The sequence below is a fragment of the Eutrigla gurnardus genome (genome assembly GCF_963514095.1).
Source record: "Eutrigla gurnardus genome assembly, chromosome: 13".
In the NCBI taxonomy this organism is placed as follows: domain Eukaryota; kingdom Metazoa; phylum Chordata; class Actinopteri; order Perciformes; family Triglidae; genus Eutrigla; species Eutrigla gurnardus.
Genome location: NC_139936.1, coordinates 8,318,232 through 8,334,430, shown reverse-complemented (window position 1 = coordinate 8,334,430; position 16,199 = coordinate 8,318,232). Strand labels below are relative to the sequence as shown.

The window sequence follows — 16,199 nt, the reverse complement described above, 5'->3', positions numbered from 1 at the left end:
TGCAGCTACACGAAGAGACAAATGTCTCGACACTGTCTTTTCGAAATCTTATACAATAAGGAATGATGTTTTGGGCTTTGACGAAGAAAAAAATTACTCAAACTAAATTTATTATTGACATGAGGATGATTTTCTCAAAAAATAATTAGAACATGGAGTGTTTGTCAATGTAAAAATACAATTCTTGGTATTAAAATGAATGGCAAAATTAAGGCTGCATTAGAAGATATTACAATACCCCATTCAACCAACCCATGTAACATTTCAATGTTAACTACACAGGCAAATAAATGCTCATCAAACATTACACGCTCCAATGAAACAGTGACTGCCATTTGAATTCAACACCATATTGTTCAAACTTGACACACAAGGTCTTTCAGAATGTGTATCTTGAATGAGCCAGTGAATAATCTCAATATTGCAACAGTGGACACAGTTAAGTCTCCTTCCCTTGCCAAAATACCCCAAACCAACTTCACAAAATACTAGGATTGCCTGATATTAGCACATCATGTAATGTTCTCCTAATAAGATCAAATACAGCCCGGCCACTGTGTTGAATATGGATGTAATATGATTCAAAGTAAGGGATCCTGACCAGCAGAGCTGAGTCAACAAATGCATGGAATGTTAAATTGTACAGTAAGTGGCAGACGCATAGGCAACACTGTGAATGCATTAAAAAAAATAAAAAAAAAGAATTCCCATTAACATTCATCTTTAATTCTGATACAACATTTTAAAATATAATAAATTAAAAAAATGATTCTGTAAAAGTATGTACACGTCTCATCACACACTTGCCCTAAGACATTTCAATACTGACAACTCAAACATCCTTTGCAGCGTTTTGGTACCACAAAGTGAGAACACAAGGAGAGGTGAAGAATGATAGAGTATGCTTTCATTTGGTTGTGCTTCTGTAAGGCAGTCAGTGCAACAAAAACTGGAACAGGAACTATGGAACTGAAATGTGTCTCACTACCCAAATGAAAATCCCATCTGCCAAAACTAGAAATAATAGTAATATACACAATTGTGCCAAAATTAATGACAAAAAAAAAAATGAAATGGAGGGTAATAAAATAAAGTATTTTTCTTAAAAAGGAAAAGGAGGATGTTATTTTATCCTTATCTTATTTAATGAACAACTCCTGTGAAAAGACCAAAATCAGCAGTTGAATTTATCAATTATTGTTGTTTAAGTTATGTCATACTAAAAGCATATATCTTTTACTTATTTATTCCAAGTTTGGCTGATGTGGTATTCCATACAATCAACATTTACAGCCGTTACGAATAATGCCTCATTAGAAAGTTGATGGTTTTAGGTACATGAGATACATTTTTAATTTGAATCTTTGAAATGTTTCAACCTATAGTCAAGCAAACTGATCCCGGTACAGAATACCCTGTTACAAACAACCCTGTTGCAATAGGAAAACATTTCTCAACTTTATACTCTGCACTTGCTGAGTTCTTGAAACTGATTGGAAGGCAGCGGTTTCAGTCCAAAGTTTGCGTAGCTAGCCATAGAACGTCTTAACATCATTTTTAAAAGATGACGAGAAAAATCAAAATCCCCTCACGACTTTTCTGGAATATGTCTATATGTGTGGCAGTATCTTTTGGCTCTATTTACTACTTTATTATTAGCAGATCGTCTCTTCACAGTAAGCCCTCATGCTCAAAGCTGGAGGGCAAGAGAGAGAAGGAAAAGGGGCAAAACTTCACTCCAGTCCCACTGTAGAATTTATTCTGAAACTCCACCCTGAGGAAGAAAGAAGTCGCTGCTATAAATATAAAATACAGAGAATTCAAGGCACCATTAATGACACTATTACATGACAAAACTTGAGTGTTAATAGTTATTTTACCAGTGCAGCCGGAGGGCGTGAAGGAATGCAGACAGACCCTCCATTACCAGGAGGATGGACACAGTAAGAACGGCAAACAGGCCGAACACAGGCACCAGGAATAAAACCCCGAGACTGGTGTCCATTTTTAGTCCAACTCGCATCACCATGGTCCACAGTACCTCTGACAGCTCTGTGAAAGCAGAGAAAAGAGCATGTACACCATCCATTTAGGGCACTGCTTGCAGCGTCCGAGACTTGTTCCTCATGGTTCTTGTCACACAGACAGGCAGAAGTTCCTTGTTTTATCAAAATCTTTGTCCGAAGCCAATAGGGTTATTATTTATTTTGTACAGGCTTGAACGAGGGACACAGTACCTGTATGTTGAATTATAAACATCATACTCACGGGCATGGGCCAGGCTCAGAGCCCAGAGCCTTAGGTAGGAGGCTGTGTTGGAGATGCAACCCAGGCAATACTCTATAGTGTGGATAGCCTGATGTAGGAACTCATCTGCAAAGTCAAACTAGCACAAGAACAAAACAAAACTCAGAATGACTGTAGGAAACCAGTAACGCATAACAAGGGTTTCTGGAAGTTTAGGATTAATGAGTAACTCTCTGACTACTGCGCTGACCTCCGCCGTCTTGCGCTCTCCGCTAGTTGAGAGATCACTGTGACTGCTGCCCTCTTCCATGTCATGAGCCATCATCAGGTAGAGCTCCTCCTCACTGTTACGCCGCACACGCTCATATCCCTAAGAACACACAGAGGAACCACTCATGTTTGGATAGGGTTGTACAGTCAGAGAACAAATATTTCAAAAAGTATGTCACACAGTATGTAAATATTCACAGACAGCCACACATTTCAGACTCTCACCCTGTACATTCCTATGTGGAGGCTGGAATTGTGAAGCCAGTAAAGGTAGACGGGTTTCCCCAGGAGTAAGACAGGCACAGAGAGTACAGCAATGACCACCAGAAATACCTGAAGGCCAGTCTGGAAGAAGCAAATCAAAACCCCATTACATTGTTATGATCTCTTTCAGTGACATTTGAAATGTATTTTAAACAACATAGTATGTATTATGAACACAAACACACAAACACACACGAACACAAGGACGCTCCATCCATTGAGCCACACACACTTCAGCATTAGCTTCTCACCTGCCCAGGGTAGAGGGGCTGCACTCCATCCCCCTGCATGAGGAACATGTTTATGAAATGGATGAGGATGCTTGGAGCCTCTCTGGAGTCCTTAGCAGTGAAGACCAGCCACTTGTAGAATATCATGAACACCAGGTAGCCAAACAGAGACAGCAGGAAGAGGAGCTCAGGGAGAAATACCAAGTACAGGTTGTGCTTCTTCCTAAAGTGCCTGTTTTTGTTGACAGAAAATAAGGCATGCTATTAAAAACTATAACATCTAATATTTAGAGCATTACAAGGTTAAAGATAAACGAGAACTTACAAGTGATTATAAGTGCTGAGGATGACCCCAAAGCTCATGTGTATGACACCCAATATGACGGACATCTTCATCTTATAGGAGTTCAGAAATGTAAGGCGGTTGTTTGCCAAGTTCCAAATCTGCAATGGAAAGATGACAGAAATGATAAAATAGGTAGTTTTTATTGATAAAAAAAATGTCAAACAACAACAACAGCCAGCTTCTTGGTTTGGTTATAGTTGGTTATTAAAAAACTTTATTTTTTCATTTTCATTTGAAAAGGCAAAAAATAAAATTTAAATACATGTCTCGCTTTTTTTTTTCATATCCAGAGACCAGCCTTAAAATTAATTTTCATGAATTCATTCAAATTCATCCAGTCATGGGAGCACACAGCCCTGGGGGACTCCACTGTACACTGGAGGTGTAACTGCCAATCGGAACTGCCTGGGATCCGTTTGTGAGGAGAACCGGTTGCAGAGTTAGCTCCTCACAGCTGACTCTTTGTTGAGGAGATTACAGAAAGCATAAAAAGGTTTTCCGGTCGTCGGGCAGCGTGGCTTCACACATGACGGTGGCACTCCTGCTCTTGTGACATTCTGGATCGACTGACATATCTTTAGTGTTGTTGTTGTTGTTGAGGTCTCTCACCAGTCTCTCCTGACATCTCAACTTTGCCTCTTCATCTGGTTGTTTAGTCATGTGTCTGATGATGGCACACTTGTTGTAATAACCTTATATAATATTATTTATATATTAGAAGATTATGGTATGGAAGTCTTCCATTTCAACAACCAGACACGCATTCTCTGACATGATGAGCAGCTCCGGAGAAGCTGCGTCCTTTCGGTCCCCATGTAAACCAATGGGGCTATTCCCACAGTATGCGGCCGCAATCAAGCCACGATAACACCCATGCAAAATGAGGTATAATATGACCAATTGTGTCATTCATGATCACAAGTTTTCAATATTCTCTACTCACCGGGTCAATTCCCAAAGGGTACGGCCCTTTGAAAACTCCCGTAACATTTGGATCCAGAGTGAGCAGTTTATTCCCATGGATATCTTCCATCCTGTCAGGACACAAATAAAACCACCAGGGTGTGTTAAATGTAGGTCATCATGCAATAAATCATCACAGTCATCTCGTCTTTATGTCTCCAAACAGGTATATTAGGTTGTTCTAACGATTCCCTCGTCATTAAGTACTCACTTCCACACCTTGGCATCGAACATGGCCTTCACACTCCATCCGGAACCAAAGATGTTCAGCGACTTAGAGAAACAGTCATTGTATATAAGTCCAGTGTAGATTGAGAACAGGCCCATCATCAGGATGATATAACGCCCCTCAAAGAATGTGTTCCAGATCTGCGCAAACACATCAAATCATTCAGTTATCCTTTACACACACTGTATGCATAATGAGTATTAGGTAAATAATTGCTTCGGTGTACTCGCTCACCTCATTCCTGGTGTTTTTAAGTTTGCGATTGTTCTCATACAGGACCATCCAGAAAGCAAACGCAGCCATGATAGCTCCGTGACCCAGATCCCCGAACATCACAGCAAACAAGAACGGAAAAGTGATGATTGTGAAAGGAGCTACAAATGAAAAGGAGAAAGAAAAAAAAAATCAAGATATACTGTAAAAAACAAACAAACCCTGAAACAATTAGTAATTAAAGACAACAAGGAATTTAAATTCAGCAATAGACAGGACACAAAACCAACAAAATATAAAACTGTAAAGTGATTATAGAAAGACATAAAAGTAGCTGTTTAAATGGCAGCTTCCTGTTTAATATCTTGGTTACATTGTCCAACATGTGTGTTGTTTATTACGCCCTCCTGTGATGTTATTTATGCACCACAGCAGGAAGTATTACACAATTATAATGAGGCTATTGTGCAACACATTCATGTTGCCGTCACATCTTTGATACAGAAGTTCACAGAAAGCCAAAGGCTGCCACCCACCAGGGTTAACCTCTCTGTAGTTGCCCACTCCATAGGCGTCCACAATGTTCTGGAAGCCAGAGGTGAATTTGTTGGTCCTTATCAGGGTGGGAGGGGTGTCGTTGGTGGGGATGCGATTGACAAAGGATGGAACTGTCGCCCCACTTGTTCTCTGAAATGTCAAATCAAAATGTCAACGCGTTGCCGTTAAAGGTGCTATTGACAACATCCATAACATCCAGCCACTAGATGTCACAACAGCTGTTGCTCTAAGCGCATGCACCCCCAATGGGTTGCCAGTTCACTCTGGTCTTGCTCCTCCTCTTGTCACTTTTAGCACTTGGGACTGGTACCCGAAAGCCTCTTGACCCCTGACTATGCAGAGATACCATGTGATACCAACGCCGTTATTCTATTGGCTCACAAGCCTTGCTAAAGCCGCAGCCACACGTCACACATCTACACAGACGTAAAAAAAACATTCATTTTGATGTAAATTATTAATTCACAATCAAACATTTTTTTTTATGAGAAGTGATACTTTGATTCTAAACCTTTCTAAAAGCTCTGGGGATGTATTATTATTAAAGAAATATTCTTTTAAATGTTATAAATATGACCTTTAACTTTAAAATTTGAGTAGCAGTGCAAAATGTAGGGAAAAAAAATATATAGAAGAATAAATTATATAGAAAAAAAATATGTATATAAAGAAGAAAATAATAGAATGTCCCTTTGTGGTTCAATAGATTTGGCAAAATCTAATCATTAGAGAGACTAAAGAGGGAAAAATAAAAGCAATTCCTTCGTCAGTACTTGCTTTTATGATAACAATACATCGGTTCATGAAGCAATTGGCCCTGTTAAATAAACAGAAAAGGAATGCCTGCAGGGAAGCCAAAGTCAAAAGTAGAGTAGCATTTACTCACCGATGCATCTTCTAGGGCCCTCCGCAGCGTGGGGATATCATTGACAGGACACCACACCTCAGCTATCAGACACTTGTTAGTGACATCAAAACTACACAGGTTGAGAATATAGTAGATAGCCTTCATCTTCTTGACCTGGATGACCCAGGTGTAGACAGATTCTGAGGCCTTAATCAAGACCTGTTTCAAGTAGTCCTCTGTCCTATGAAGTACCTGCACAAGAGGTAAGAGATATACAGGACTCTTAGTGTTGTACCTCATATTAAAAAGTATTCAATACTTAAAAAAAAAAGAAAAGAAAAGGGAAAGTTTACAACATTGACATTTTTGTATTTCTACGAATATGTATTGAAATAAACATTTACTTTTGAAAGTAGAGGGAATTGTGAGTGTTTTGTGTGTGAATGAGAGACAAAAGGCAAAGAAGCGGTCAAGAAGGGGGGAGGGGTGAAAAAAGCAGGCATGAAAGAGAGGGAAAAAAAGACGTCTTTCAGCCGAGGTCTCATGTTGCTCATGTGCTACAGGGGGAGAGAGCAATTTTCAGTCACAGTGGGTTAAAGCTACCAAATGATTCACTCAACTGAATCTATAACTGCCAGGTCTGACTCCCAATAAAAGAAAACTGGGTTAATCTGTTAGAAAACAAATCAGCCATTTAATGTTATTCTTGGACCACAAAATACTAGTTCAAATGAGAAACCCTCACTGGGTCTACTGTGATCCACGAAAAACAACATTTCCTGCAGCTTATTTTGGAAACGGTTGCATCCTAAACCACACCGCCACGAAAAAAACAGACAGTTGATATTTGAAATAGCTTATGTTTTAACAGAGGGAGGATTTCAAATACATTTACATATCAAACATTGAGTGAATGTTAGACAAACAGTAACTTTTTTTTCTGTCACTAATTAAACATCGGCATAATTGGATAGACCAGACAATAAACATACTGTGTGCAGGTCTTGAATGCGAGTTCTTAGTCCTTCCACCACATCATTCCTCTCATCGTTGCTACTGGGGTAGGGATACAAGTGGCAGTGGTAGCTATGGAGGGAGAACGTGTGTTATTGACACCTATACAATTATTACAAACAAAAAACAACTTAAAAACACACATATCAGCCCATTTCTGAGCAACCATGAGACAAAGTATTATGGGATATTTACCAGTCACAGATCTTTTTCACTTTCTGACCAATTTGGTCTCCCCAGTAAGAGATCAGGAAGACCACACTTTTTGTAGGCTCACCCTGCAGACGGAGAATAAAAAGAAGCATTTTATATCAATGATAACACCTAGAGGCAGAAAACAGGAAGTGTCAATTTTAAATTTATGGTTACATTTTCTGCATATTTCATAAAAAAAAAATTACCTGAAAAAATGTACTTATATTTGTTTGTAAAATGCAGCCATTTGTGACGGAAACAATAGAACAGAAATTCGCTCCTGTCCTTGGAAACAGCAGCTGAAAAGCACTGCTGTCTCTCCCGGATTTGTTAACAAGGATGACCGTTTTCTTATCTCTGTTTGTTTAATGTCGAGCCTCTTCTTTCCACACCATATAATAGCATGTTTATTGCTGCTAAACAGTCAATCAGTGAAAGTATGTCCTGACATTTCACTAGTGATCAGTCAGAGCCCTTCATGCGTCCATCCGTTCATCTGCTCGATGGATAAGTGGATTAGTTTGGTCACTATGTGAACCAACAACATCACATTTATAAGAACAGCATAAGGACTTGAACAAACTTCACAATTGTCCATGACAATATTTAAAAAGGGTACTAATTTCATCCGACCAAACGCACTAGTCGGCATTTTATGCACATATGTCAATCATTATCAGCCAGAAAAAATATCCATTCACCGTTTAATATTTTTTACGATACCAGCCGCTAATCAAACTTCAGGACAAATCATGGACAAAGTGAGCTTTGAGTATCCTACCGTGTCAGGATCTTCCAAATACTCCTCTATCTCAGCGTAGCTGAGGATGGTGAAGCCTTTACATACTCTCCAAAGCATCCGCTCAAAGGCCTCGATCTTCGTCCTCTTAATAAGCCCAGAAATGAAACTGTAAGAGAATGAGAGCAAAGAGACGTCACATATGACTACATGGCTGTACGAACCTTTAATCTATCTATAAAACATAATTCACAATGAATTTTATATGTCCTATTTAATGCAATTAAATATTTAACTGCATCACACAAGAAAAACTTTTGTATGAAATAAGATTTTAAGTCAGAATACTGACATTTAACCTCCAAAGCCCCCCCAACCCCAACCAAATACGAACACAATCAAAATGCTGATACGGCGAGCATAATTTCATCCCTCACCCTAGTTTGGCTCCGAGTCTCTGCATGCTGCTGTAGTCCATCATTGTGTCTTTTTCTAGGAAGGGAAACTCCTCATATTGAACTTGCAGGGGCTCTCGCTAATAAGAAAAAGCAAAAGGCATGGAGGGTGAATAACAAAATAAAACAGACCAGATTCTAATTGCCATATTGTGAAAAAATGATTGCTGTATAAACAAGAATGACACACCGACCTCCGCTGTCCTCTGCACAAAGTTGCGGCTGATGCGGAGCATGTGTGTGTACTCCGTCAGCTCCAGCAGGTTCCTCTGCAGCTTCTCTTTATTCCTGGTGACTTCACCTAACTCTACTTCTAATCGCTGCAGCTGCTCCTGTGAACGCACGCACAGACATGCAGGGATAATGGGCATTACAGCAAAAATAATATCTCCGGGAATATTTCCATCAACAGAAATTAAATAAAAAATATATATAAATGATGATACATGAGTAAGTAACTTACCATTATAGCCATGACATGCTTGGGTAAAGGAGCCACTGGGTTCACGTCTCCTTCTGGCAGTGAAATGTCTGCTTTCTTGACTTCCCTCAGAAGGTATCCTGGTCAAAACATAAAGAGCAAACAGTTAAACATTGCTGCCAAACACAATGAATGTCCTCTGAATAACACTGGATTAGAAGCAGAGTCTGACAGTGGGTTATTCTCTTATCTTAATCTAATAATAAAGGCTTTAGTTGATAAGGGATGGCGTTTCATTCAACTAAATCTACAACCAGCTGACATCTCTCATGACTGTTGAGACACTAACTCCCAATTCACTCGAGAAAGATTTCTGTGGCTTCTTGCCCTCTACAGTCCTCAGTCCTCAGCCTGTCTGGGGCAAAATAATTTAATTACCAGCACAAAGCTCGACTACAATTCAGTGAATAGACGAGTACCTTACTAGCAAACTGTATATTAAAGATCAATATATGCTTACCAAGGATCCTCTCCATCTCCTCACATTTTTTAATCTCATTGACATGTTTCCGCTGGAACACGTTTACACTGGGGTTGAGCTGAAACAGGTGGAAGAAACATATTCAGTCAAGAACTGCAGGAGCTCCCCACTCATCACTGACACAGTGTAAAACATGAACATACGTGCAAGACTGCCCATCATAAACCATACAGTGAGTTCTAGTATGGGCCTCTTTACGACATAATTTATCCACAACTCAAAGATATTTACAGTCATAGAGGAGTAAAGACACGATGACACACATTTAAGAAGCTGGAATCAGATAATTTGGCCGTTGTTTCTTTTAAAAAGTGCTCAATCATGCTGATTAATTCATTATTTGACAACCAATCGACTAATCGTTGCAGCACTAAATTGTTGAGATGAGATAATCCTTTATTATTCCCACAGTGGGGGAACTTTACAGAGTTACAGCAGTAAAAGAGGATAGTGCAAGTAACAAAAGCATCAATAGCAGATGCAAAATACAATAAAAGACAATGCACACAGTATGAAACAAATAAACATTTAAAAACAGCAGAATGCAAACTTGATAAATAAACAGACTGGACAACAATGTGTGAACGCGTTTGTCAACAGGGAGAGCAGAGCTGATTGTAAAGTCTGACACTTAGAGCTATGACTTCCTTCCTGTAAATTATAAGAAGAAATGAGCACGTCTGCTTTCATACAATGCATAATTCAGTGATAAATGCTTAACCTCTGACAAACAAACAAGTATGGTTAACCTAAACTACACTTTTCCCAAGTGCTTTCGATGTTTGCAAACTCGGCAGTAAGTTTTCATAGTGAGACCTTCCTTCGTTTCAGGAGATAATATACAGTCTTGTTTTTCGGGACTTACGTCTCTGAACTCCACGAGCCCCAGTTCTCCAAGTTCACTGATGCAGTCGTACGCCGACCCAGACTGTAGAAACAGCTGGGCCAGACACATCTCTTCACCTCGGAGCACGGAGCACATTTTGACAGCAGGCTCGGATCCTTTCTTATCCTACCTGCAAACAGTGAGCCGACGGGGCTAATATTAGCAAGCTAACCGCTGCGGTTTCTCTCAACTGTAGCACGTCAATGGCGGTCGGTGAAGTCCTTCCTCGTGCTTTTCATGTTTTGGCTCCGGTGGCGAAACGATGTTTGCCTTACATAACGCTGACTTTACATAGCTAACGATACCGCTATAGCAGACGCTGTTCCTGGTAGCTATAAGCTAACGTAGCCGTCGGCGAGCGCTGTGTTGTTAATTCTAGGATCAAAAACTTGTTCTGCCAAAGTTAAAGGTGAAACGGCGGAGCAGCTGGCATTGAGACGGCTAACACAACATATCCACACATGTAAGCACGACTCTACTGATAGTTTATGAAGTTTTTAGCAGACATCCGCTTGTCATATCCACAGGACTCCACGTCACTTGACTAACTGTTGAATATAAGAAGAGTTCAGACCACTTCCACGCAGCAGTGCGCTAGACCAATCACCACAGCCCCCTGGAGTTTGCGCAGTACACATTTATATGGGCTTTTACACCCTCAGCAATGTCCGAAGGCGAAAGTTAACACCATGCAGGGCCACAGTATCCTGTATCCTCCTTCAAGTATCCTCATTGATAAGTAAACATAAGTAGTATACCAGTCAGCGTTCGAAAAAAAATCTCCATGGCTGTTCATTATCCCAAAACACATTTTAAAAGTATAATACTCCTAGCACAAGTATCTGGAATATTTTAAATCAGTAAATCATCTTCTAAGGGGTAATGAAGTTATCAACCACACAGTGTCTTATTTTTCTTTGAATGTGATTTTGTTACTCTTTAGAAATATACACTTATATTAGCTCGGCTAGATTAACCTGTGACTGATGACGAGGAACCAGGAGAAAGACAAATAAGATAGAAATTAGTCTTATGGAACAAAACCTGTAACCAATAGAATGATTCAGATGTTTGAAATATTGGGTCGTTCATATAGTGAGCTCAGATATAGTTACAATAGTAAACAATAAATGAATGACCCCCTTGTAGTAACATCTAAAACCTGAATAAACAGTGAACCTGAATTGATCCCTGAGGTACTTGATAAGAAAGAAACACGGGTGAGTGAAATCTGGTTAGAGGAATGCATAAGAAACTCAAACTCATCATTAAAATATTGTTTTAGTCCAAAAAAGTCACAGAAAAATATATGTTTTATTTCAAAACGCAGCAATATAACTATTTACATTCCCACAAACATATTATAAATGTGTAAAAACTATATCATTATAAATAATATCTAATGTAAACAAGTTGTAATCACATTTCTGTGACATTTAAATACATCATCTTGTTTAGTCTCATTCTCAGCAGCACGAGTTCCATGCCTGTCGGATTTGTCTCCATGGAGTCCCAAGGATCGAGGCAGTAATAAAGAAGAAAACTAAGATGAGGCCCTTAGCCAGTGACTGAGAATATGGCTCACCTGATGGGATAAAAAGGTGAAATAAGTCAGTAATGGTACCGTCAGGATTCATATTCATACTCAGGACACAATAAAACAGTGGAGAGATTTGCTGAGGTCTCGATGAATCCCCACCTGTGTAATACTTGGTAATGGGGAAGGCGAGCTCAGGCCAACACACATCATTCCTATTACAGTCATACTCTGTGAAGTTGATCTGAAACCTGGGATTAAAAAAAAAAAACATTACCCTCTGGGTTCGGATCAGTCTGGCAGCTCATAAATAAAGTCACTGATTTGGCTCGAGCTAACAACGGTCAGTCTTGCCTGGTTTTTGGGGGTCCTGTGTTGATGGGAATGTCAGTAAAGGTGACTGAGGAGGTGATGGGAAACAGCTGAGTCTCCGATGGGTCCACACAGGAAGAGATATCACCTCCTCCACAATCCAGTGCCCAGGGGGACAGGCTGTAGCTACACATTACCAGTAAGATCAGATCCATGAGTCACAATGACTTACAATACTAATGAATAACGACATATGGTGACCAATAATGAAAAACTGCTGAATTCTGAATAGAGAATGCCACTGTGTACTGCAATGAGTAAACACCTGATACACACCTGACTTGCAAACCATGGATATCCCTTTGAGGTATGCCTTCTACAGTGCCAGTGACGAGACTCCAAATGTGAATATGCTGGTGGGATGGAACATGGCATGAACTTGGGACGTCTTCCATAGTTGTGCTTGAGTTCAGTGTCACAACTGAAATGTAACATATAGTTAGAACAAGTACAGCAAAAACAAGTGTATAGCCTCATCACACAAACATACATGAACTTTACAAAAAGAAAACTCTGCATGAATAGTTGCTCTGCAGCGTTTACTTACATGTTATGTTCATCCAGTCTGTCACTGTTTGAGAATCTGGGTTTCCACTCTTTGCCACATATGTGGCTGTAATCAAAGAAGCCTGGAGAGAAGTAACATACTCTCTAAAAGGAGAAAACACATTATGTGTTACTTCAACATCAATGCCTATCGATTTAGATCAAACATGAACTCATGCCTCGCTACTGACCTCAGGAGATTGCACTCAGTCAGATTATGTCGGCTGACGGGGAGCAGACACCCAGATGTTGAATTCTCCCCAAACAGAACTGGCTTCATCACAGCAGTGGAACAGAGTCCATCACTCACTGTGAGCGACATAAGAGAATGGTGTTATGTTGTTATGATTCTTATATAGATAATTCACTATTATGCTAAATGCAGTGAGTCAATAATCAACAACATGACTTAAGATTTTTTACCTGGTTGCCAAAGATTGATGGACGTCCTCTGTACTGAGCCTGTATTATTGTCCAGATTGTCCACTGTTCCAGCAATAACAGGCCTTCCCACCTGGTAACCTGTCATTTAAGGTGTGTATGTGTTACCCACTGTCACAGGTACTGTGAACCATTCCTAGGACAAAGTGTTACATCTTACCTGGGTTCCCTGAGTTGGGCTCACCCATTAATTCTCCATTCAGAAACACAGCAGAATATCTTGTAGTTAACGCCACTGTTTGGGAGTCAGAATAGCAGAAATTAGCCAAAACTACATAAAAAATATCTATCAACTATGACTGGTGATCAAATCATGTACACGCGTGACGGGCACTTACCACTACTATTTAGAGTGATAGTCCCAACAACGTGAGTCAGTGTGATATTTGTGATGCCATTTCCTTCCCAGTAGAATTTGTAATCCAGCGCCAAGGTCACATTCTCACATACCGGCCCCTCATCTTTAGAGAAATATAAACACGTTTCTATGTTAAGATGAATTGCCACTTTAAGTTGTTTTAGTATTGATATGTTGTAATCTCCATACCTGAGGAGGCATCTGTGCTTAAAATAAACTGACTTGTGTCAATGGCCACTTCATCAATAACATCCACTCCAACATCACCTGGAATATATATATAAAAAAAATTAATTAATTAATGGCACATGGATTCAAAAGCTCCAGAACGTGTCAAAGCATTGTTATAATGCGTTTGGCAGATAAAACATACCTCCTTGGCCATCCTTCACTCTTATCCTCAAATCTGTTGTCTGTAAGGGTGACCCAGTTGGACAGGAGCGTAGCAGAGTTACACACTTGACCTTGAAATTGTTCAAAAACGCGACAGGAGCATTGTTTACACACTGCCCGAGCACCTTCTGTGGAGCAGAAAAACAAAAAGGCATTCGCTGTTTGAGCTTTGGTTACAAAAACAAAGCAAAATATGATCTAAAAACTTCAACATACACACGACTAACCTGTGGAATAGTGAAGTACTGGTCATTTACTGAGGAAATGGGGCTTCCTTGAATATAAACATCAAGTGGCACTGGAGCCGACAAAGCAGGCCTTTGGAAGGACGGGCCAGGTTTAGATGTGCTAGATAAGTTAAAAGGCAAGAGATCAATTAGAGCAAATCACACAATCACACAATCAAAAAAATAAAACATATATTCAATAATTTCTCACAGTGTGTTTCCCTGGTAAAAGAGCCCAAGGTAAGGGTTGTTTTCAGATGGAGAATGGACACACAAAAATGGAAACCAATCTGGGTAGTTTTCAGAGGTCTGCACAGAGCACTGGTAGTCTGGAGCAGGAGAGACCTGCCCACCAAAGGGCCCTGGGAGACAGTGGGACGCAAACAGCTTCAAATCTTCAGTGGAACAGTCCTGTTAGAGTGGAAGACAAATCAGCCATTGTTGATTAATACAGAAGGAAATACATGTGTCGAAAATGCACTGCAATGTATATAAGGGATGTAAATACCTTATCACAGCAGCAGCGTATGTCACAAACTCTGAATGTCAGGTCACAGGGACACGAGCCCAATGGTTGGTACACTTGGTTTGGAATTACCGTTTTATTATCTGAAATTGACAGAGTGTATATGTATAACGTGAAACTCTGTGAGTCCTTACATCCTTAGCATTGAAGGTCCATTATGATGAGATGAGATTCATTTGAATTACCGGATCCAGCATTAGCGGGAAAGAACAGGGCGTGTATCTTGGCCTGGATCAGCAGTGATGCCTGAGGCGTGCCGGCAACACAGGCAGACACCTGGAGGGTCTCCAGGACACACAGCGGCTTAGGACAGCAGTCTGCGTCCGTCTCATTCTCACCACACAAGCGCAGGCTTTTATCCAGTCTCAGCTGAACCTGGATTACAGTCTGGGGCAACAAATTAAACAAACGTGAGACATAATATCAGCTCTATTAAATGAATTAAAGGATTTAATTTTATTTTTCATTCACAGTAAGACTGGCATCTTCTCACCTTTCCCACCTGCTCCCTTGTGAGAACCCACTGTGTTTCATCAGCTACACACGATGGAGAACCAATGCTTCCTGTTCCAGAAAACAAACCATAAGTCCATCCAAAACCACACCACACAATCACAATGCAGCCACATCGTTGTATTCCTTCTTGCTATTTAATAAATAAACAGAATAATTGCATATTCTGGCCACTTAATGTTTCAAATAACACTCATTTCAATACATAAAACTTGGCATTCTCTTAGAAAACAGGTCCCAGAGCAGCAGCATGGCGCTCCTAAAGGTACGAGGAGGTATTTGTTTGGACGTTACCTGTTGTATTAGATGGAGATACTCTCCTCACATTCAGAGAGATGTTCGACGTGTCTCCGAGCAACAGTGCGGTGACCGTTGGTCCAGTTGCAGTGAGGCGTGACGGCTGGAAAACTGTTCAACAACAACGGCAACATTTCGGTTTAATGCTTCACATCATCATTTAATGAGTAATTCCACTAACGTGTGCACGATTGTCTGCCAGCTTCCGGCTAGTTATTTAGCACTAGCTAGCTTTGTTTAGCTAACGTTAGCAACGTAAAACTGGATGAGCTGTGCGTGAACATATAAATGTATATATAGGTCTTACCGACAACGTTTTGAGAGTGAGCCAAGGACATTAACAGTAAAACACACGCGAGCTGGCGTGAGATGGATAAAGGGGAGAATAATATATCAACCACATTAGCCATTTGAGTCACTTCGGATTATAAAATCGACATGTTTGTAAACTGTTAGCGATGTCTTGGCAACGCAGTAAACCAATCACAGTCTAGAAACGCTCTTCTTCTGGGGATATTAAATTGTTTTAATGCACAACAGCGACCCTGGTCCGGAGTGGTAGATACACGTT

The 16,199-nt window shown here is 40.1% G+C and overlaps 2 protein-coding genes across 2 annotated transcripts; both read right to left on the bottom strand.

The window, feature by feature from the left end:
- Positions 1-401: 401 nt before the first annotated feature.
- On the bottom strand, positions 402-10,952 carry atp6v0a2b (ATPase H+ transporting V0 subunit a2b). Its single transcript, XM_084024670.1, has 20 exons — positions 10,398-10,952; positions 9,512-9,590; positions 9,034-9,131; positions 8,765-8,902; positions 8,553-8,650; positions 8,158-8,284; positions 7,377-7,459; positions 7,160-7,253; positions 6,207-6,419; positions 5,299-5,449; positions 4,784-4,923; positions 4,532-4,689; positions 4,301-4,391; positions 3,337-3,455; positions 3,033-3,243; positions 2,743-2,862; positions 2,498-2,617; positions 2,269-2,386; positions 1,881-2,052; positions 402-1,774 (listed from the first exon to the last, which is right to left on the bottom strand). The coding sequence occupies exons 1-20, from the start codon at positions 10,512-10,514 to the stop codon at positions 1,672-1,674; spliced, it is 2,550 nt and encodes an 849-aa protein (XP_083880796.1). The 5' UTR covers positions 10,515-10,952; the 3' UTR covers positions 402-1,671.
- Positions 10,953-11,731: 779 nt separating this feature from the next.
- Positions 11,732-16,134, bottom strand: tctn2 (tectonic family member 2). Its single transcript, XM_084025353.1, has 18 exons — positions 15,936-16,134; positions 15,626-15,739; positions 15,312-15,382; positions 15,004-15,205; positions 14,801-14,901; positions 14,504-14,703; positions 14,293-14,413; positions 14,046-14,193; positions 13,862-13,939; positions 13,653-13,775; positions 13,475-13,549; positions 13,297-13,395; positions 13,065-13,182; positions 12,875-12,978; positions 12,604-12,748; positions 12,310-12,453; positions 12,118-12,206; positions 11,732-12,003 (listed from the first exon to the last, which is right to left on the bottom strand). Exons 1-18 carry the CDS (start codon positions 16,036-16,038, stop codon positions 11,885-11,887), a joined length of 2,154 nt encoding a protein of 717 aa, XP_083881479.1. The 5' UTR covers positions 16,039-16,134; the 3' UTR covers positions 11,732-11,884.
- Positions 16,135-16,199: the final 65 nt, after the last annotated feature.